We start from the raw sequence: 23,290 nt of genomic DNA on the forward strand, positions 1-23,290 counted from the left end.
TACATAGTTTTCTTTATATTTCAGCATATCTTGTTTTCTGTTCCCATAGACTTTCTTCTCCTACACTAAGGAAAGATATTTTTTCTTCTAACCTCGGTATTTTCTTTTTGCCCATTTCCTGCTATGAGGTTGAGAAGTGTTTTTGAGGCAAGTTGTGTTGGCCAAAGCATGTTTGAAAACTTCTATTTAAGGGCATTATTTTCTTTGTGCATGAAAATCATATGAGAAGGCCCATAGATAATTTCATATTACATTGCTGGTAGAACTAACTACATTTGTATAAAGTTACAGACATATTTTATTGGAATGGAAATCGATATATTGCTTCTGAGTGCAGAATTTATTTTTTAAAAGTTTTTATGTTTATTTTTGAGAGAGAGAGAGACAGAGCGTGAACAGGGGAGGGGCAGAGAGAGAGAGGAATACACAGAATCTGAGGCTCCAGGCTCTGAGCTGTCAGCACAGAGCAAGACACGGGCCTCGAACCCGTGGACAGTAAGATCATGGAAGTCAGACACTTAACGTTTAACTGCCTGAACCACCCAGGCGCCCTAGAGGAGTTTAAATGTCTGGTTATATAGACATGATATTTAGTAAACACAGTTCCAAAAAAGGTGATCTTTAGGACCCTCCCCCCCACATTGTAACAGTGGCTCTGCATATGTGCTGTCCAGTACAGTAGCCAGTAGCCATGTGTAGCTCTTTAAGCACTTGAATTATGGCCAGCCCATATTTAGAGTTATGCTGTAAAATACATACTGGATTTCTAAGACTTAGTACAATAAAAGAATGTAAAATCTTTATTTCATATTGATTACCTGTTGAGATAATATTTTATGTATATTGGGTGAAATAAAATATTAAAATTGTTTATTTCTTTTACCTTTTATAATGCAGTTACTAAAATAAAAATTACCTATGTGCCTTGCATTTGTGGTTTGCATTATTTCTCTTGGATAGTGTTTTGCTAGCTGGTTAAACATTATTTTGCTCACTGATCTCACATCTTAATTGTATTCTAAGATCATCTTTATAATATTAACTTATTTTCAGAATGTTACTGGTTTTAGATATTTGTAAATTTTTAACCTTTTTAAAGGAAATTTATCTTGAATTATTGACTGTAGGCGCACCTGGATGGCTCAGTTGGTTAAGCGGCCGACTTCAGCTCAGGTCTGATCTCACTGTTTGTGAGTTCAAGCCCTGCGTCGGGCTCTGTGCTGACAGCTTGGAGCCTGGAGCCCACTTTGGATTCTGCGTCTCCCTCTCTGTCTGACTGTCCCCCACTCGCACTCTGTCTCTCTCTCTCTCTCTCTCTCAAAAATAAACATTAAAAAAATTTTTTTTTGAATCATTGACTGTGATGAAGATCTGACTTCAAATAGAATGCAATTAGTGATGGTATGCAGTAAATTCAACACACATTAGAAAGGATGACTTTTTAACTGTATATACTACCCTAATCAAATGGAATAGGATCACAGAATTGTTCCTTGTGAGTAGGTATTCTCTCACATTGTTTGAGTGTAGGTACTGGATATGTTCTTGTAGCCCTTGGACCTTGTCTTTCAGCATCTTTATTAAATACTCTTCACCTTTTATCTAGTTTTATTCATTTTTACTTAGTACATACTCTTTTAAAAATCATTTTGTTAAAGTATTTAACACCATGCATTTACAGGTACTGTATGTAAATATAACACTTAGTTTCACCAAATTGATTACTAAATGTAAATAATTTTGTATTGTAGGACTCTTCCCCTTCTTCACCTTTCTTCATGATACTTTTTTTTTTATTTTAAGTGTATTTATTTTGAGAGAGAGAGAGCGCTAGTGGGAGCAAGTGAGGGACAGAGAGAGATGGGGAGAGAGAGAATCCCAAGCCAGCTCCATGCTTTCAGTGCAAAGCCCAACCTGGGGCTCGATCCCACAAACCTTCAGATCATGACCTAAGCTGAAATCAAGGTCAGATGCTCAACTAACTGACTGAGCCACCCAGGCGCCCTTCGGGAAACTTTTTGAATTTATGTTAAGGCTGAAAGCATAGTTCAGTGAATACCCATATACCCCATTAATATCTTGTATGCTTTTACTCTCCCCTTCTGCTATGGATGTATATCTTTGCTTCCTCTTCCCTAATTTTTGGCTGAGCCATTTGAAAGTAAAGTTGTCACTGTCGTTATTCTTTATCCCCTAAATATTTTATGACATTGCCTAAATGTTTCAAATGTGTCTTCTAATAGAGCACAATAGCTTGCAATAGGTGGCAGTGTTTTTTGGTTTTTGTTTTTTTTTCCTAATTGTTTATTTTAAATATATAGACATTTTTATCTGCAAAAAAAAAATGTGGCTTCTAATAGAAAGATTTTTCTCCATTACTACAATACTGTTATTACATGTAAGGAACATGGATAAGATTATATTTAATATATAGTTCATATTAAGGTATAGATGATTTTATGCATTTGATTGTCATTTCTTTTAAACTCTATTCTATAGTTCCTCTCAGTTGTCAAAAAACATCTCTTCTGTCACAAAGAAGTTATCTCTGTTATCTTTCATAGCATCTTGCAGTCTGAATATTTATGTTAAGGTTTAGGTGAAACATTTTTAGCAAGAAAACTACATAGGTACATAGGGGATGTGTTGTTTTATAGTATTCTAAATGTACAAGTCCTGTTTTATATGATTTATTTCATTTTTATCAGAAGACCAGGACTGTCATCCAGGAATTAGAAAAATAGAACAACCTGGAACTTTATTTAACATTGGTATTTATTAACAGGACTCTACCAGAATATCCTGTGCATTTTTACTTTTATTTTTATTTTTAAATTTAAATTTAAGTTTCTTAGAGCATGGTGGGGGAGAAGGGCAGAGGAAGAGAGTGAATCTTAAAAAAATTTTTTTTTAACGTTTATTTATTTTTGAGAGAGAGTGTGAGCAGAAGAGGGGCACAGAGAGACACAGACACAGAATCTGAAGCAGGATCCAGGCTCTGAGCTGTCAGCACAGAGCCTGATGGAAGGCTCAAACTCAGGAACTGAGAGATCATGGTCTGAACTCAAGTCGGATGCTTAACTGACTGAGCCACCCAGGCGTCCTGAGAGAGAGTAAATCTTAAGCGGGCTCCATGTTCAGCATGGAGCCTGACGTGGGGCTGGATCCCACCACCCTGGGGATATGACCCTGGGATAATGACCTTAGCTGAAATCAAGAGTTCGACGCTCAACCCACTGAGCCACCCAGGTGCCCCACCCTGTGGATTTTTAGACTTTCATGTCTTTATAGGGGACAGTGTTTTGTGGGGTTTTTTTTTGTCGTTGTTTGTTTTGCTTTTTATAGAATCAGTTATTTCCAATATGAATTGGGGTTAAGGAGATTAATTTTTTAAGTTATACTATTTTACATGAACTAATCTATATTGTGAACTTAGTTACTCCAAATAGAGGAAGCCTGCTGTACTTAGAAATTTGCTTGTCTTCCTTTTTTCTTCAGCATTATATTCTTCCAACTTTTTAGTTTCAAACATTTAGAAAAGTTGGAAGAATAGTACAGTGAATACTCATGTATTCTACATAGAACAATAACAGCTAACATTTTGCCCCAGTTGCTTTATTCTCTCAGTATATATATGTTGGAGGAGGGTGACATGTTGAGTGAAATTTTTCCTTAATCTTTTCGAAGTAAATTATGGCATATCACTCTTACATACTTCAGAAGGTATCTCCTAATAATAAGGAAATTCTCTCACATGATTACAATGTCATTACTATGCCTAAGAAAATTAGAAGTAATTCCATAATCTTTAATACCCAGTTCATATTTAAATTTAAATTTCTTTAGGGTTTTCTGGGTGGCTCAGTTGGTTAAGCGTCCCACCCTTGCTTTTGGCCCATGTCATGATCTCATGGTTTGTTAGTTTGAGTCCCACATCGGGCTCTATGCTGACAGTGTGGAGCCTGCTTGGGATTCTCTCTCTCTCTCTCTCTCTCTCTCTCTCTCTCTCTCTCTCTCTCTGCTGTTATCCCACTCACATGTGAGCTCTATTTTTCTCTCAAAATAAATAAATAAATATTAAATAAATAAATTTAAATTCTCAGTTGTTTCAGAAATGTCTTTTATGGCTGCTTTTCTGTTTTATTTTTTTGTTCCTCCATCCTGAAAGCAGGATTTAATAAAGGTTCATGCATTTGGTATATTTGATTTTTAAGTTAGTAATTTAAGTCTATCTCATTAATTCTTAGCATTTACATTTACCATTAAATTCAATTAAAGTTTTTACAAATCCTACTAGAGTTGACTTGTTTAGCATCTTTTCTGTATAAGTATAGAATAGTCTTTATTAGTACTTGGTAATCTTTTTACAGACATTAAAAATTCATGTTGAAATCCTACCTTTTTTCCCCACAGATATTCCAAATGTCTTGGTTGGCACTGTATTTAACATTGATGATGGAAATGGGGGCTTTGTGGTTCATTGGTTAAACAACAAGGAGTTTCATTTTACATCATCTACTGAAATATTTATGCAGCAATTACGAAAACTTTCTGAGAAGCAGGTAGATCATGAAAGTGACGAAGGAGATAGAGAAGATGAGGAACGTTCACAGGAGGAAAGAGAGAGGGGTTTGCATATGAAACTAGACCATGGTTAGTATTCCATCTTCAGATTTTTCTTTTTGGCAAGTTAACAGCTTTGTGATACCACTTGTAGCTTATAATCCTTCCTTCCTGCTCTTCTTTTTTTACTTTTCTGTTCATTCCATTAATATTTACTGACTATCTGCTATCTAGCTCTGTATGCTTTGTTATACATATATTGCTTTGAGTAATGTAAACCGTTGGAAGGCATTTTCTTTTTTGGGGAACATGTTTTGCTAATGGTAATAATGATAGTATGAATGAAAATTTGATTTCTTTAAAAGTAAGAAATAATAGTAAATTTCACTTAAGACTAGAAAATGTTTTCCTTCTTTGTTTTTTCTACCCCTGCCTCCCCCAGCCATAAATTGGAAAAAGAATTCATAGTTTCTAAAGATAGTATGCTATGTTATACACAGCATACATAGTCGAGTATGTAGATGAATTTTTATAGTGTTATTAGTATATGCTGATAAATTAGTGTGTTCTGATAAATTTATTTTCTGATTCAGAATTATCCCTGGATAGAGAATCTGAGGCAGGTACAGGATCATCAGAACATGAAGATGGAGAAAGAGAGGGAAGTCCTAGAACCTTTTCACGACCCAGTGTACCAATGCCACTGCCCACGGTCCTGCTTGATCGGAAGATTGAAATGCTGCTAACTGAATGGAATAAGAATCCTGACATGCTTTTTACTATACACCCTGTAGATGGTACCTTCCTAGTGTGGCATGTAAAGTATTTGGATGAATATAATCCTGGAATATTTAGACAAGTCCAGGTATATTTTACTGATGAAGCAATTATTACATTTCTTAAAAATGAAGATACTATTCAGATGAACCATCTTTTCAGAAATACTCAAAAGATTTGTTTTGAGAAGCAACTGAGAAGAGAATACTTGTTCTTGTCACCGAGGGGGGGATCAATGACCACAAATTTAATAAACCTGGTTAATTCAAAGTAAAGCGAACTGGGCTTTGAAATGTTATATGGACTATTTGAATATATATGTGTTGGGGTTTTTTTCCCCCTAGGAATTCACAATGTTTTGAATAAACTTAAGAAACCACCCTAAAAATGTGACTCAGGATGAGCGCCCCTCCCCCCAGTTTTATTAACTAAATCTAGCTACCTTTTTCTGTTATGTTCCTGAACTTCATTTCTATTTAGAGTTGTGGTTGTGGTCATTCAGCTGTACAAGCAAGGCACTTGAACTTTTTTCTTCAGGCTTCTCTTAGGCTGTGAATAGAGATATGATATTACATAAATAGAGGCAAGGCATTAGACCATAAAGAGGTTGAAAATGATAGTTTTTGCTAGGAAACTGAGATTTGACATTTTGAAAATAGAAGTATTTTTGGAAGACTTTTTGAGAGGCGTAAAACTACTTACATTGAATCATATTATTGTGTTTTTCAGGTTTCTTTCTCTTCTCGGATTCCTGTAGCATTTCCATCTGGTGATGCAAGCTCTCTTAGTAAAAATATCATGATGTATGCCTGTATAAATGCTACAAAAGATCCTCCCCACACCCTGTTACACCACGAGATGATGGCTGTAGGCAGTCCTCATGGATCACAACCATACTCTAGATCACACAGTACAAATATGAACATTTTAGCTCCCACAGTAATGATGGTCTCTAAACACATAGATGGTTCTTTAAATCAGTGGGCAGTCACTTTTGCAGATAAGTCTGCCTTTACCACTGTTCTGACTGTATCTCACAAATTTAGATACTGTGGCCATCGATTTCACCTCAATGACTTGGCATGTCATTCAGTTTTGCCGTTGTTACTGACATCTTCACATCATAATGCTCTGCTGACTCCTGAGTTGGACTGTCAGTGGGACTCAGACAATAAGTTAAGTAGACTAATGGATCCCATAAGACATATAAAAGGTTCCTCAAAACAACCTCTTAGAAATGCAGCGACGCGTACATTTCATGACCCAAATGCAATATATAGTGAACTTATTCTGTGGCGTGTAGACCCAATAGGACCTTTGTCCTACACTGGAGGAGTATCAGAATTGGCTCGAATTAACTCTTTACATACATCAGCCTTCTCTAATGTTGCTTGGCTTCCGACTCTTATTCCCAGCTATTGTCTTGGTAAGTGTTCATTTTAATTGTGAAATTAATAAGAGCTTTTAAACTTTTTTTTAATACATAAAATGATTTATATTTGTCATTAGTAGAAGGATTTTTAGACTTATGTTTAGAATTTCCAGAAGTTTGTTCAAAAATTTGTTTTTAATTTTTTCCCCTCTCATCATCTATTTTCTATTGAATTCTTTTGTTAATAATTTTATATCCGTTAATTTTATCTGTTTAATTATGATTCTGGACTATGGTTCTGCCTAAAAAGAAAAGTGTGAATATAAGTTTCTCCTACTTCAGCCAAAAATAAAAATAAACCACATAATATAATGCAGAGCATTTACTTTCTTTAGGCACGTATTGCAATTCTGCAAGTGCTTGCTTTGTTGCTTCTGATGGCAAAAATTTGAGACTCTATCAAGCAGTGGTGGATGCAAGGAAATTATTGGATGAATTATCAGATCCTGAATCTTCAGTGAGTATTTCCTAATCTTCGTTAAAATACCTAGGCTGATAAGGAATTCTCTTTTTACTTTGTCTAGGACTTTTATTTGTTAGTTTGGGGGGTGAGCACATGTTCTAGGCTCTATGTGACAGATTTATGTGTTTTTTTTTTCTTTTAATTTTTAAAACTTTATTTGGGAGGGAGAGAGCATGAGCAGGGGAGGGACAGAGAGAGAGGGAGAGAAAGAGGATCCCAGCAGGCTGTGCACCATCAGCATGGATCCTCACGCAGGGCTTGAACTCATGAACCTCGAGATCGTGACCTGAGCCAAAAACCGAGTCTGACGCTTAACCTACTGAGCCACCTAGGTGCCCCACAAATTTACATGTTCTTAATTTGTATTCCAGGGTATATGCCTCAGTATCACACAATCAATACATTTTTACATTTAAATAAATAAATGACTTTTTTCCTGAGTTACCATGATTTCTGCTTGACATTTTTCACTCTCTAGTTTGGTTCTATTAATCTTTTCTTGCTCTAAGGCAGCTTTAGCAAGCTCTTTGTTTAGGCTGGAAAATTTGAACTTTTCTGAGCATTATTGACCATTTTGAAAAATTCTGTGGTTAGAATATGTTATCAGTGAGTGGCAGTATGTTATTCTGGTAATTCTGAACCAGAAGTCATGTATATTAGTTACTGTTCAGATTTGAATAGTGAATTTTCCATCTACCTATGAAAACATGCCTTTTATAAAACACTTTTCTAATAAAAATGTTTCCAGTATTGAAAACCAAAGTATTTTTGAGTATCTGCTATGTGTCCTTCAAAGTATGGAGAATATAAAGTATAACTTTCTGTGTGTGGCTTTAAGAAGCTTTTAATTTAGCTGAGGAGAGAAATTATTAATAAAAGATTAAATAACAGTTTAAGACAGAAGCGGTGTCTGAGGGTGGTATGTAATTTATTGCCGAACAGATGGCACTAGAAATATTTCATAATCCGGAAGAGAGAGAGATCAGATTAGGGTAGGCATAGAAGTCTTTATTACAGTATTTAGGTTTGTTTTTAGTAGGTGGATAAAGTTTAGAAAGACAAATCCTTTGCCTTTTCCTGAGCGAGAGACTGGCCTGAAAGTATGCGTACAGGAAAGTACATGTATAAGTAAAACTTCTTCCAGGAGCGATGAAAAAACCACTTGGACTGGAGCCAGAGGTTTGGCATCGAGGAAGTAGCATCTTCAAATCATGGAATTGGGAGATACTTTATAGGTAACTAGTCTAACCTGATGCTTCATTCTTATCCTTGACCACATTCCTGCCAATTTGTCATCTGGCATCCTAGGTAGGGGGGAGTCTCAACTCTAAATGCAGCTCATGACACCCTTACTACTATACTGAAATTAAATTTGTATTCCTTAAATTCTGCTTGTTAGCCCTGGTTCCATTTAGAATAAGTCTAATATTCTTTACATATGAGATCACTTCAGATATTTGAAGACAACTGTCTTAGAACCTATGAAACTTTTTTCTTCAGGCCAAACCTGCTCCCCCTCCACCAATAAACTAACTCTGTTTTATATTTGACCCTGGTTACTCTTCTTAGCAGTTTTCAGTTTGTCTATATGCTGGGCATTGTGCAGCAGTATTATGACCCGTCTCATTAGATTCTGTTTTGTTTTGGGCAGGCATGCCAGGTTCTTTGTATGTAATGGACTCATACTGAGCTGACTCTGAATTAAATATCCAAAAGTCTCTTCTTGCCAGTAAGCCGTCCTATATTTGTGCATTTGAGTTATAGCCCAAATGTAGGCCTATTTTCACTTTACATTTTCACCTTCTAGAGTCAGTCTTTCAGTATCGCTTCGAATCCAGATCTGTTTTTTGTGTTACTGCTTTATGACTTACGTCACCAATCTGTTTGATGAATGTTGTTTCCACATCTTTATCTGAGGCAGTTATAAAAAAAAATGTTGAACAGGATAGGACTGAAAAAGAGGCTAGTAGTGTACATGTGAAATCTTTTTCCATTTTTATTGTCTTAAATGTTTCTTTAGCTTGTCCCTGGGATTTCCATGAGGCAGCTTGTCATGTCCTTGGCTGAAATAAATTACACGCTGTCTGCCAAATATTCTGCAGTCAAAAAGGAAGTCAGATTTGTGTGAGATGATTGTTTTAATGTATAAATAGTTTAATGTATGTACCCTGATGTCTGTTGATGACTAAACCATTGTACTAAATAGACATCTAGCTCTTTAGTCTGCCTTTTTTTCCTTTTTGAAAATTAGAATATTTACCTCTTTCTAGTATTTTGGCTGTGTCATTTCCTCTGATTTTTCAGAGAATATCTTCAGTAGTTCATTGGTCTCATTTGAAAAATTTCCCACTAACCTGGACATTACTTTTCCAGAAAATATAATTTTATTTAGAGCATTTAGATACATTCTTGAAATTTCTTAACTTATCCTGGTCTTCTACTCTCCCTGCACCAATGTACATTTTTTTCTTAAGCCTTCTATTTTTATTAATTTTTTAATGTTAAAAAGTAACACTTATTCACTGTAGAAAATTTTTGCTTTATTTTCAATTTTGTGCAAGCTAAATTCTTGAAATAGAAGACCAGAGACAAAGAAGGAATTAGGAGTTCTTTATTCTCTGAATTTTTGTTAACATTAAAGTATCAGCCTCTGTTAATGAGCTCATCTTTTCCTGTTTTTTTGTACTCTGAAAACAGTAATTTATTCAATTACTTACTTTTTTGAATACATTTTTAATTTTGGAATAGTCCTAGATTTACAGAAAAGTTGTACATGTAGTACAAAGTTCTCATATACATCACAACCAGTTTCTCCTATTGTTAACATCTTGTATTACCAGAATATATTTGTCACAACTAAGAAACCATCATTGGTATGATATGATCAGTTAAACTCTAGACTTTTAAAGATTTAACTGATTTTTCTGCTAATGTCCATTTGTGTTCTAAGATCTCACCCAGAGGGGCACTTGGGTGGCTCAGCCAATTGAGCTTCTAACTTCAGGTCATGATCTCACTGTTTGTGGGTTCAAGTCCTGCACTGGGCTCTGTGCTGACAGCTCAGAGCCTGGAGCCTGCTTCAGATTCTGGGTCTTCCTCTCTCTCTGCCCCTCCCCTGCTTGCATTCTGTTTCTCTCTCACTCTCTGAAAAAAAATAAATAAATAAAACATTCGAAAAAAAATTTTTTTTTTTTTTTTTAATTTGAGATCTCACCCAGAAAACCACGTTATATTTAGTCATCATGAATCCTTAGACTTTTCTGGTCTGGAATAGTTTCTCAGTTTTCTTCATCTTCCTCAGTATTTCTCATGACTTTGACAGCTTTGAGTACTACTGGTCAGACAATTTGTAGAATTTTCCCTCGATTGGGATTTATTTGTCTGCTACTTTTCTCATGGTTAGACCAGAGTTATGGGTTTTTGGGAAGAGTACCCCAGATATAAAGTATCCTTCTCAACACATTTTAAGAGGGTACATGCTATCAACATGGTAATTAGTGCCTTTCTTCTTTTTTTCTTTTCATTCTTGCTAGAAGTTTGTTAATTTCATTGATATTGTCAAAGAATGAGCTCTTTGTTTCATTGATCTCTTTGTTTTGTTTTCATTTTCATTAATTTCTGCCCTTATTTTTATCATTTTCCTTCCTTATTGCCTTTTTTGGGGGGTGTTCTTTTTCTGGGTTTCATTAAATAGGAGCTTAGAGTTTTGTAACTTTTCTTATTTTCTAACATATGCATTTAGTGCTTTAAATTTTCCTCTCAGCACTGCTTTGGCATTCTGATAAGTAGTATTTTTGTTTTTGTTCATTTCACTATATTTTTAAATTTTCCTTGAGAATTCTTTTTTTAAAGTTTATTTATTTGAGAGAGAGAGAGACCAAGTTGGGGTGGGGCAGAGAGAGAGAGAGAGAGAGAGAGAGAGAGAGAGAGAGAGAGAGAGAAAGAGAATATCCCAAGTATGTTCCACTCTGTCAGTATGAAGCCTGATGTGGGGCTTGAATCCATGAACCATGAGATCATGAGCTGAGGCAAAATCAGATCACTTAACCAACTGAGCCACTGAGGTGCCCCTCCTTGAGAATTCTTATTTGACCCATGGGTTATTTAAAAGAGTGTTGTTTAGCTGCCCAATAAATAATGGGAAGAGATTTTCCTTTTATCAGCCTGTTACTGCCTTCTAGTTTGACTCCATGATGGTAGGAGAACACACTATAATTTCAGTCCTTAAACATTTATTGTAAAGTTTGTTTTATGGCCAGGACATTGTCTGTCTTAGTATGTATTCCGTGGCACTTGAACATATTCCACTATTGTTAGATGGGGTGTTCTACATATGTCAGTTAGATTTTATTCTCATTAATGTTGGTGTTGAGTTCTTCTAGATCTTTGCTAATTTTCTGTCTAGTTCTATCAATTCTTATGAGAAGGGTGTTGAAATTTCCAACCGTAATGGTGAATTTGTCCATTTCTCCTTTTAGTTCTGTTAGTTTTGTGTTTCACATGTTTTGCAACTCTGTTTTGCATATACATTTGTCTGAAATCAGGGTGTTGGCAGGGCCATGCTCCTTATGAAGGCTCTAGGGGAAGATCCTTTCTTGTTTCTTCCTAACTTCTGGTTGCTTCTACTGATCTTTGGTGTTCTTAGACTTGAAGCTACAATACTCTAGTCTCTGTCTCTGTCTTCACATGCCCTTCTTCTCTCCGGGTGTTTTGTGTGTACTCTCCTTAGTCTAGTATGACCTTATCTTAAACAGATTAGATCTGCAAACATCCTTTCTCTAAATAAGATGGCATTCTGAGATTCTGTGTAAACATGGATTTTGATGGGATACTATCCAGCCCATTATACTAACCAACATTTTTTCCCTCATAAGTTATATTTACAGTTGCATAGGCAGGAATCTCCAAAGTCTCTTGAGTCATTCTGACTTTCAGAGCCATATATTATGAGGAATTGTGAGATTTTTGCCTTTCTGAATGATAGACTACAGGGCTTGCCTTTATTGTTGATCTTAAATTCTTAACATTGTTGCTTCCTGTCGAGTTCCCATTATTTCTGCTGATCTTTTTTGTTTTTTTTGTAAGTCAGAGCAGCAGTTTTCTCAGTTACTTCCTCTACTAATTGTGAGTTGAAATACAGAAAGAAGTTGTCACATGCTGTCCTCTTCCTCAAATGAGATTTTTAGTAGATGGTGAGTAGAGGCTAGTTTTTTTTGTTTTTGTTTTTTTTTCCTTTAAGAGTCATCTGAAAAGATTTGAATTTTATTCTGGGATTGAGAGACGGATTTAGGGGACACCAAAATTTTTTGGACAGGGAATTAAGGGGGTTAGTTTGCAGGATCGAGTGTAGTTGATAAGGTGTTGGAAGTCTATTGAGGTCATCAAAGCCTGTGGTAAAATAAACTTGAGCTAGAGTGGTATTTGGCAGATATTGAGAAAAGGTAAAGTAGGGCTTAGTAGTTGCTTGACTATGGATACTAAAGGAAATGACTCTAAGGTTTCAAGTTTGTGATAGTGGATCCACTAGCTTTGGTAAGATACTTGTGAGGTGTTGATGATGACTTAAGTTTGAGATATATTGAGTGTGAAGTGATTGAGGTTTTAGGTAGCAAAATGTAGTTAAGATAATCATTTTGCAGGTATTTGGAAATAAATTCCTAGTGTTACATGTCAGATACCAGTGTATATTTGGTATTTATTATTACAAAAACAATACTTGAAATCTTGAGAGCTCTAAAGGCATTAGTAACAATTAATGTCCATAAAAGTGACCCTGAGTCATCAAGAAGGCATTTAAATTGAGAAAACTATTTATGAAGGCAGATATTTAAAGATTTTATTTTTGAGTAATCTCCACACCCAACGTGGAGCTCGAACTTCCAACCCTGAGATCAAGAGTCCCACCCTCCACTGACTGAGCTAGCCAGGTGCCCGGAAGGCAGTGATTTAATTAAAGCTAAAAAGAATTTTCCAACCAAAATACTGAAGATAAAGTTGTTCTGGTGCCTGAAAGCATAAACTTTTGAACTTTCTTGCCAAGTGATGCTTGGTCAAGGGAGGTTCGTTCATTCATTCATTCCACAAGTATTTCATGAGTACTTATTAAAGTATTCTATATATTTTTCTGTGATTCAGTAATGGGAAGAGAGAAGTGTGGTGTTGAAAGGTAGCTGTTGCTGTTACTAAAAACAAGCCTTTTGTTTACTTACTTAGAGAGTGTGTGTGTGTGTGTGTGCACGCACATGCATGCGTGCACATGTGCAGGGAGGGGCAAAGAGTGGGAGAGAGAAAATTGTAAGCAGGTTCTGCGCTGTCATGGGGCTTCAACCGGAAACCTTGAGATCATGACCTGAGCCAAAATCAAGACTCAAGATGCTTAACCGATTGAGCCACGCAGGCACCCCGTCATCTCTCCTTTAGAGATGAGGACACTGGTGTACAGAGAAATGTAATGACTTGTGCCAGTTCAATTAGCTAGTAGTTGTAGAGCCAGGATTTGAGCCCAGGCAGCTGGGCTCTAGAGACCAACCTCTTTTTTATTATTTATTATTCTTTTTAAGGTTTATTTATTTTTGAGAGAGAGAGAGAGAGAGAAAGAAAACGGGCAGGGAGAGGCAGAGAGACAGAAGGAGACACAGAATCCGAAGCCGGTCTAGGCTCTGAGCTGTCAGCACAGAGCCTGAAATGGGGCTCGAACTTTGAATGGCGAGATCATGATCTGAGCTGAAGTTGGATGCTTAACTGACTGAGCCACTCAGGCACCCCTAGAGACCAAGCTCTTAACCACTATGCTGTGCTGCCTCTAAAAAGCCATTTGTTTCTACATGTTTGTCAAGTTGTACCCATTGTTTTAATTCTGTAATTTAAATATATAAATTGATGATACGTGAGTATAAAAATTTTGATTTTTTTAATAAATGTTTTGGAAGTATATTGAAAAATAACTGCTGCTAATTAGGTATGGTGAGACAACTATAAAAGAATCTAGGGGGAATTGTAAAACCAAAAAACTGCACTCATTTCTTTGTAGGTATCTTTCAGTTGTTACTTCAGTTTATAAAGAACTGAAAAAAACATAGCCACGGCCTTACAGGAGGGGTTATGCAAGAAAGACGAAAGACATTTAATTCCTATTAGCAGACGCATATACTTAAAGGCCCTCACTCTACTCCAAAATACCAGTTAGTTCATGTGCATTTATGTTTTAAATAAAACAAAATATTGAAGGTATATATGTATCATTTTAAAATGATTCTCTGGGTTAAGCAACCTTGTTGAGTAATTAGTCATCTCTCTCTCAATTGTATGGGATAAGAAGGCTTATCCTGTGCATGGAAGGAACACTTAATTCAGATGGTGGTGGTTAGGGAAGAGTTTCTAGTGGAGAGGACACCTGACATGAGACTTACTGAAGGTATGAATTGAAAGTGAAGGAAGAATGACCCAGCAATAGCACTGCTAGGAATTTACCCAAGGGATACAGGAGTGCTGATGCATAGGGGCACATGTACCCCAATGTTTATAGCAGCACTCTCAACAATAACCACATTATGAAAAGAGCCTAAATGTCCATCAACTGATGAATGGATAGAGAAATTGTGGTTTATATATACAATGGAATACTACTTGGCAGTGAGAAAGAATGAAATATGGTCTTTTGTAGCAATGTGGATGGAACTGGAGAGTGTTATACTAAGTGAAATAAGTCATACAGAGAAAGACAGATACCATATGTTTTCACTCTTATGTGGATCCTGAGAAACTTAACAGAAGACCATGGGGGAGGGGAAGGGGAAAAAAAAAGGGAGGAAGGCAAACCATAAGAGACTCTTAAAAACAGAACAGTCTGAGGGTTGATGGGGGGTGGGAGGGAGGGGAAAGTGGGTGATGCGCATTGAGGAGGGCACCTGTTGGGATGAGCACTGGGTGTTGTATGGAAACCAGTTTGACAATAAATTTCATATTAAAAAAACAAGTCAAGGAGGAAAAGAATATTCTAGGTGGAAGGAACAGCCATTAAGAAGAAACAGGTATAATAAGTATAAGAAAATAGAAGAAGTATAAGAAAGTGCATGATAAACTATAAGTATTTTATTATGCCATGCCTATTACAGCCATAGCATTGAAGGTAAATGGCCGTCGGAAGTAGATGAGATTGGATAGGAAGGTACAGACTAGATTGTGGAAAAAATATATTTATTTATGATTACACCCTGCTTTCTTTTTCCTCCCTCCCATTTAATTTACCATATTTACCATTTTTAAGTGTATAGTTCCATAGTGTTAAGTATATTCATTGTTGTTCAACAGATACTAGAACTGTTCTACAACTCTAGAACTTTGAAGTGTTTTTTCTTCAGCTTTATTGAGGTATAATTGACAAATAAAATTGTAAAATATTTAAAGTGGACATTGTGATGATTTGATAGAACTTTGTCTTACAATACTGATACTCCGTATTCATTAAACTTTAATTCTTTTTCCCTCTTCTCCCACCAGCCTTTGGTAACCACCTTTCTACTTTCTGTTTCTGTGATGTTCATTACTTTAGGCACTTCATATGAATGGTATAATACAGTATTTGTCCTTTTGTGATTGGCTTATTTTGCTTAGTATAATGTCCCCTAGGTTTATCCACATTGTAGCAAGTGACAAAATCTTTTTAAAGGCTGCATAATATTCCATTGAATGTATATACCACAGTTTCTTTATTCTTTCACCCGTCATGGACATCTGGATTGCTTCTGTCTCTTTGACTCTTGTGAATAACACTGTGATGAACATAGATATGCAAATATCTCTTCGTGATTCTGCTTTGAATTTTGGGGGGTATATGCCCAGAAGTAGGATTGCTGGATCAGTCAGTAATTCTGTTTTTAATTTTATGAGAACCTCCCTACTGTTTTACATAGTGGTATACCATTTTACATTCCCATAAGCAGTGCACAAGGGTTCCAACATCTCTGCATCCACTCCCACACTTATTTTCTATTCTTTTGATAGTGGCTGTTCTGATGGGTATGAGGTGATATCTCATTGTGGTTTTGATTTGCATTTCCCTGATGATTAATGATGTTGAGTACCTTTTTCTTGTGCTTATTGGCCACTTGTATATCTTCTTTGGATAAGGTCTGTTCAGGTCTTTTGCCTATTTTGGCTTTTTTGTTGTTGTTGAGTTGTAGAAGTTCTTATGTATCCTGGACGTTAACCCTTTATCAGATGTATGATTTCTACTTAATTCTTTGATTCTGTAGGTTGCCTTTTTACTCTGTTGATTGTTTCCCTTGACAGGCAGAAGTTTTTAAGTGTGTTTTTTATTTTGTTCCCTGTGCTTTTGATGTCATATCCAAGAAATCATTGACAGAACCAATATCCTTTCCCCATGTTATCATGAATTTTAGGATTTTTTTTTCAATTTCTACAAAATATGTCAGGAATTCCATTGAATATGTTGACTGGTAGTATGGACATTTCAACAATATTAAGTCTTATAATCCACAGCATGAGATATCTTTCCATTTATTTATATCTTTTATTACTTTTCTTAGGAATGGTCTGTAGTTTTCAGTGTATAAGTTTTTCTTAAGTTTATTTATTTTGAGAGAGCATGAGTGGGGGCGGGGCAGAGAGAGAGGGAGAGAGAATCCCAAGCAGGCTCTGTGCTATCAGTGTAGAGCTCAATGTGGGGCTTGAACTCCTGAACCATGAGATCATGACCTGAGCTGAAATTGAGAGTCAGACATTCAACTGACTGAGCCACCCAGGTGCTCCTTCAGTGTATAAGTCTTTCATCTCTTTTTTTCAGTTTCTTCTTAATTTTTTTTTATCCCTTTTATCCTTTTTGATGCTCTACTAAATGAGATTGTTAATTCCCTTTTTGGATTTGTCATTGTTAATGTATAGAAACAGACTTGATTTTTTGAATTAAAAAACTTTGCTGAATTCAGTTCTAACAGTTCTTTTGTAGAATTTTTAAGGTTTTCTACAGATCATGTCATCTGCAAACAGATAATTTTATGTCTTTTCTAATTTTTCTGCTTTTTATTTTTTATTTTTTGTCTAATTGTTCTGGCTAGAACTTCCAGTCTGTGTTGAGTAGTAGTGGTGAAAGTGGGCATTCTTGCTTTGTTCCTGATTTTAGAGAAAAAACTCTCAGTCTCTTCCCATTGAGTATGACCTTATCTTTGGGCTTTTCATATATGTCTTTTATTATATGGAGGTAGTTTCTTTCTGTTCATAGTTTGTTGAATGTTTTTTTCATGAAAGCATGTTGAATTTTTTCACTGTTAAGTCTGTGTCTCTGTGGGGGGAAGGTGGTCTAAGACTTCCTATTCCACTATTTGCTGATGTTACCTTCCCATGATGCCCTGCTTTCTTACAGTCTGTTCTCAACAGAGAAGTCAGAATGGTATTTTTAAAGTGTAATTTGGATCATGTCACTCTTTTAAGCCAGTGTCTACAGTGATCTGTAATACTGTACAGTGTCTGCCTCTTACCTCTTATCCTGCCTTCCTTCATTTCTCTGATACTGTGTTTTTCTACTTTTCCTCTACTTCATGTTGGCTTCAGCCACACCAGTCTCTTTACTGGTCCTGGAACATGGCCAACACTCTCTCATCTAAGTGTCTTTTACTTACTGTTCTCCTTGCCTGGAATATTCTTCACTCAGATAACACATGGTTGTGTTCTTGCCTCCTTTAGGTCTTTAGTCAAGGGCGGCCTTCCTGACCACCCCTGTCCACTACTTCCTGTCCACTTTACCACTTTATTTTCGCCTTGGCACTTAGTACCATTTCACAATTTGTGTACTTTCGTATTTGTGTGCTGTTTGTCTTCTTTTGAATGTAAGATAAGGCAGTGCTGTATTCCCAGTGCCTGATATCTGATAAGCACTCTTTAGATACTTGTTGAGTTGATGAATGAGTTAATGAATATGACACTGAAGAGTTTTATTACCTTGTGAAGACAATGGGAAGCTGTTCTACCAATGTGTACTTCATCAGTGCAGTATATGATACAGGTTTTCTCCATCCTCTTTTTCTTTCTTCTATCAAAATCTTCACTATTTTGAACTGGTATCTAGTTATTTTGATTTGTGCACTTTTTATTATTGCAGAAATTGAACGGTTTTCATATTTTTATTGGCTGTTGTGTTTTGTTTTGAATTGCTTGTTCATGTTCTTTGTGGGATCATAGTATTTAAATTGAGAAGGAAGACCATACTAAGTCGGAGAAGCTACACAAAGATCTTTCTTTTGCATTTTATGGAGAAGAACACATTGGTAAGGGTTGCACTTTTTCAGGGAGAGACAATCAGTACCACTTTGTTTTAGTCTCTGTGTCACTCACTCAGAGCCTAGGTGGGAAACAGATGACACACAAAGGTTTAACTGAAGAGAGTTTAATGAAAGAACTCCTTACAGAGCTGAGCACATGGTGATAATAAAGCACTCAGAGTCTGGTAACAGGATGAAGCCATTATTACCCTGTGGTAGTAAAGATGTTCCCAAAGATGTTCACATGCTAATCCCCAGAACCTGCAAATATGTTACCTCACATGGCCAAAGAGACTTTGCAGATGTAAATAAATTAAGGACCTTGAAATGTGGAAATTATCCTGGATTATTTTGGTAGGCCCAGTCTCATCACATGAGTCCTTGAAAGCAAGAGAACCTTTCTTGGCTGTGGTCAAAGAGAGATGTGACAAAAGAAGAATGGTCGGAGCGATGATATTACTGGTTTTGGGGAAGGAGAGAGGGGGCCATGGGCCAAAGAATAAGGATAACCTCTAGAAGTTGGAAAAGGCAAGGAAATCGAACTCTCCCCTAGAGCTTCCAGAAAGGAATGCAGCCCTGCTGGCAAGTTGATGTTCAACGAGACCCCTGTCAGACTTCTGGCCTACAGAACTGTAAGATATTACAGTTGTGTTGCTTTAAGCTATGAAATGTGTGGTAATTTTTTGCAGTGGCAATAGAAAAATGTATCTCTATGCCTGAAGGGATAAGAAGAGCAATAACAGTGTACCAAAGCCTGGTGAGAGCTAACGCAGTGGAAAAGGAGCTGCCTGTTGGGAGAGGTGGCCACACAGGAACACAGCTACTGCCAGAACTGTGGGGGAGCAAGGGGGATAAATGCCCCAACTTCTCTTTCTCTTTTCTCTGCAGTCTCTGACCGGTCCCTCCCATTGACTGAATTCAGCCTGAAGCTGAAGCGGGGTTGGGAACTAGGTGATACGGTCCTGATGTCAACCTCTTGGAGCACAGAATAAGGCAGACAAGGGTGGAGAATACACCAAGGTTTAGATGCAGATAAAGAATAGCCAGCAAAGTACACCCTTTTTGCCCTTTAGCATCTATTGCTATTCTTTATTTAGATGAAGAAACTTTTATCTCCAGCACCGGGGAAACACAAATTCTGGTTTGGCGTTGTATCATTGTGTAATGATGCAATGTGTAATGATGTAATGTACTTGCAGTCCTACTTGGGACCTGAATTGATGTTGTCCTACTATCAGTCCTCATCACAGCAGGGAAATCAGGGAAAAAGAAACAACACGAAGGAAAGCTGTCATAACCCCTGCTTCCATAGATAGTCACAGAGCCTAAATTTGAGAATCGCAGTCTCCTCACACCACCAAATTCCACGTTCCCTTACACTTTTGTCAGCACCTTGGGTGTTTGCCTTTTTTTTTTTTTTTTTTTCTTTTTAAACCTGGTGGAGTGGCCCAAATGTTAGCGTTCTCATTTTCATTGAGTAGATACCCATAGTGGAATTACTAGATCATGGGTTTTAGTGCTGTATTTTAATGCGAAAAAAATCAATGATGAACAGAATGCCAAAATTTTTAAATAAAGACAAATCCTACGGTACCATGATGAGCCTCGTTGGAGCCTGGGGAAAAAGGAAGAATGTGCACTCTATAAACGTTTCTGTAATTTTTCAATGGTTAATTTTTTCCCAGAACATTAAAGTAGTTGAAAAGTATTGAAAGTTGGAAGTAAGTATAGTGAAATTCACAATATTATTTTAAATTTAAATATTTTATTTATGCCCCAAACAATTTATTATACTCTTACCTTTCTGGCTTTAACAAAGCAAATACTTCAATAATCTGATCAAAATTTACTTCTTTGCTAATCCAGTTTTCAACTGAGATTTGTCAGATATAATAAGAGAAAGTAACTTTGAAAGTATGCTTGATGAGTGTAAATGAGAGGTATGAATATAGTTCCTGAACCTGAAAATGAATTTTAAAAAAGGGACAAACTAGAAATGTATGAGGGGCACCTAGATGGCTCAGTCAGTTAAGTGACTCTTGATTTCAACTCAGGTCATGATCTTGTGGTTTGTGAATTTGATCCCCACATACAGCTCCATTCTGAGTGGGGAACCTACTTAGGATTCTCTCTTTCCCTCCCACGCTTGTTCTGTTTGTCTCTCTCTTTCAAAATAAACTTTAAAAAAAAATGTATGAGTTAACAGATGTGTTATTATTATTGGAAAAAGAGCCTATCAAGTAAAAATTAAGGAGATTGTGGGATTCTTTCTTAGTTTCTGACTGCTGATACAACAAATAACTACCATCAAATCGGTGGTTTTAAAACAATACTTTTATTATCTTACAGTTTTGGAGGTCAGACATCCTAAAACCCAGGTGTTGGCAGGGCCATATTCCCTCTGGAGATTCTAGGGGAGAATCCTTTTTCTTGCTCTTTCCAGCTTCTAGAGGTCCCTGCATCTCCTGGCTCATGGCTCCTTCCTCCTTTTTAAAGTTAGGAGCATAGCATCTTCAAATCTCTCTTTCTCTGGCCTTTGCTGCTTCTGTCACATCTTTCTCTGAATCTGACCACACTTCCTCCCTCTCATAAGGACCATTATGGTTATAGTGGGCCCTTCTACCTCTAATTCAAGATCATGTCCTCATCTCCAGATCCTCAATTTAATGACACCTACAAAATCTCTTTCGTCATGTAAAGTAACATATTCATACGTTCTGGGAATTAGGATGTGGACATTTTGGGGGGCCATTATTTTGACTACCACAGTACAAATTAGTGCAAATACTAATTTCACGTTCAAAATGGAGGTATGAAAATTAACTGAAGTGCTTTAGATCTTGAAGTTTTAACTGGAGAAAAGTTATGTTATATAGATAATCTTGTTTACCAAATGCTTGGCTCATATATGTTTTGATAGTTTAAGACTTAGGGAAATTTTGTCTGAAATAGTTTTAAGTGTCATGCAGTGTCCATAATTTATAATATAAAATCAACATTGTTGATTGGATCTTCTAAAACTGACTCACAAATTTTGCTTAGTACAGTCTTACATTTGGAAATGTAGTTGAGAACTTAAAGAAAATAATACTGGTCACAAAGTTGTCCTGCAAAAGAAGTTTCAGTAAGTTGAAGTTAATTAAAAATCATTGAAGATTGTCTCTTGGTCAAGAGACTATCAAATAAGTTGTCTGTTTTGAAAACAAGATAAGCAAAAAGTAGATTTTAAAAAAATTGATAAGTTTGCTGCCATTAAAGCCAGGAAAATAAAATAATATTCTTTTGGGATAAATAAATTTAAATTTAAAATAATGTGAATTTTAATGTACCTACTTTTCAGTAGTTTTCAACCACCTCAATGTTCTAGAAAAAAATTAACCATTTAAAAAATACATAAAAACATGTGTGTGAAGTTTTGCTTTTATCTCAGGCTCTAATATGGCTCATCAAGACACTTTTTTTTTTTTTAAGTAATCTCTACACTTAATGTGGGGCATGAACTCATGACCCCAAGATCAAGAGATGGTTGCACGCTTTTCTGACTGAGCCAGTCAGACACCTCCTGACACTATTGAATGCTGTATTTAAAATTTTGATATTTGATTCATTTTGAATTTTTTTGCATTGATTTTGATTTAAAAATCATTTAAGATATTATTTATCTTGATTATTGAGTTTTTGGCACCCCCTCTTAAATTTTGTATCCAGGGTGAGTATTTTCACTCACTTTATCCTAATTCTGGTCCTATCTTCTGTGTAAAATGGGTTCCTTTGTTGGAGGTGGGGTAAGATCCTGTAGTGTTAAATAAGGCATTTGTTAAGGCCATTAGTTATGGTGCCAGGAGAAGAGTTGTTTGCAGGCAAGGCAAATCCTTAGCTGGAATGGGTATCCCTACCAGGGGATTACAGCCTTGGCTGCTTGTCAGAAGCACCTGAGGAGCTTATAAAATGCCTGATGCTCAGATTGTACCCTAGACCAATACATCAATCTCTGTGCGTGGGACCTAAGTATCAATGGTTGTTAAAGTTCCTCAGGTGATTCAGTGTGCAGCCAAGGCTGAGAACTGTTGGTTTACATCAGTATTTATTAAACTTCAGCATGTACACAAATCATCTAGAGATTGTACATGAGATTAAAATGCAGATATATTCACTTCAGAGCCTGAGAGTTGCATTTATAAAAAGCTTCTGGATGCTGCTATCGTTGCTGGTCCATTGACCACACTTGAGTAGCAAAGATTCATGGTGGTATTAGAGATACTCCCGTGTTTTAACCTCACCACCTGTAGGCATCCAGATTTCAATGAACAAACCCAGCCGACTGTTAACACCACTCGCAGGTGTCTGAGCTAACACTTTAAATACTGAATCTTGGGTGAAGGTACTTGTAACAATAAATTCAGCCCTACCCAACCACCACGTATCTTGTCCTCCTTGGTCTAATAACCCTAGAATCTGTTCCCGTACATGGTTTCTGGAATCCTGCTGACAAGAAAGATCCTACAGCTCCAGAGTATGTGCTGTTTTCCCAGAGCCAATCTTGTATAAATGCCCCTAGGCTAAGCTGGGATCTAACCCCTCTTAGTGGCCTGGAGGTGGTAAGAAGTAATAGAGGTGATTGATACTAAGGAGATTGGGCAGTTCCTTGTGAGGTAACTGCTTCAGGTGAAGTTACTGAAAGGTTTTTATGCAAGAGAAGCCTGATTGGAAGAAGGGAAAAGGGACTGTTTTTTTCAGCACAAGGGTTTTGGAGTTTGGGGGTCCAAAGTTAGGCTTCCT

General features: G+C 36.6%; 1 protein-coding gene across 5 annotated transcripts in view; it reads left to right on the forward strand.

Annotated features, from left to right (window-relative positions):
* DMXL2 (Dmx like 2) overlaps window positions 1–23,290 on the forward strand; it is a 152,741-nt gene that overhangs the window by 67,349 nt on the left and 62,102 nt on the right. For all 5 annotated transcript variants that reach the window (XM_045449743.1, XM_045449745.1, XM_045449742.1 and 2 more), the window contains 4 exons: window positions 4,414–4,653; window positions 5,157–5,428; window positions 6,070–6,766; window positions 7,108–7,229. In XM_045449743.1, coding sequence (XP_045305699.1) covers window positions 4,414–4,653; window positions 5,157–5,428; window positions 6,070–6,766; window positions 7,108–7,229 — 1,331 coding nt within the window. The remainder of the gene's footprint in view (window positions 1–4,413; window positions 4,654–5,156; window positions 5,429–6,069; window positions 6,767–7,107; window positions 7,230–23,290) is intronic.

The sequence above is a fragment of the Leopardus geoffroyi genome, chromosome B3 (assembly GCF_018350155.1).
Source record: "Leopardus geoffroyi isolate Oge1 chromosome B3, O.geoffroyi_Oge1_pat1.0, whole genome shotgun sequence".
Classification (NCBI taxonomy): Eukaryota; Metazoa; Chordata; class Mammalia; order Carnivora; family Felidae; genus Leopardus; species Leopardus geoffroyi.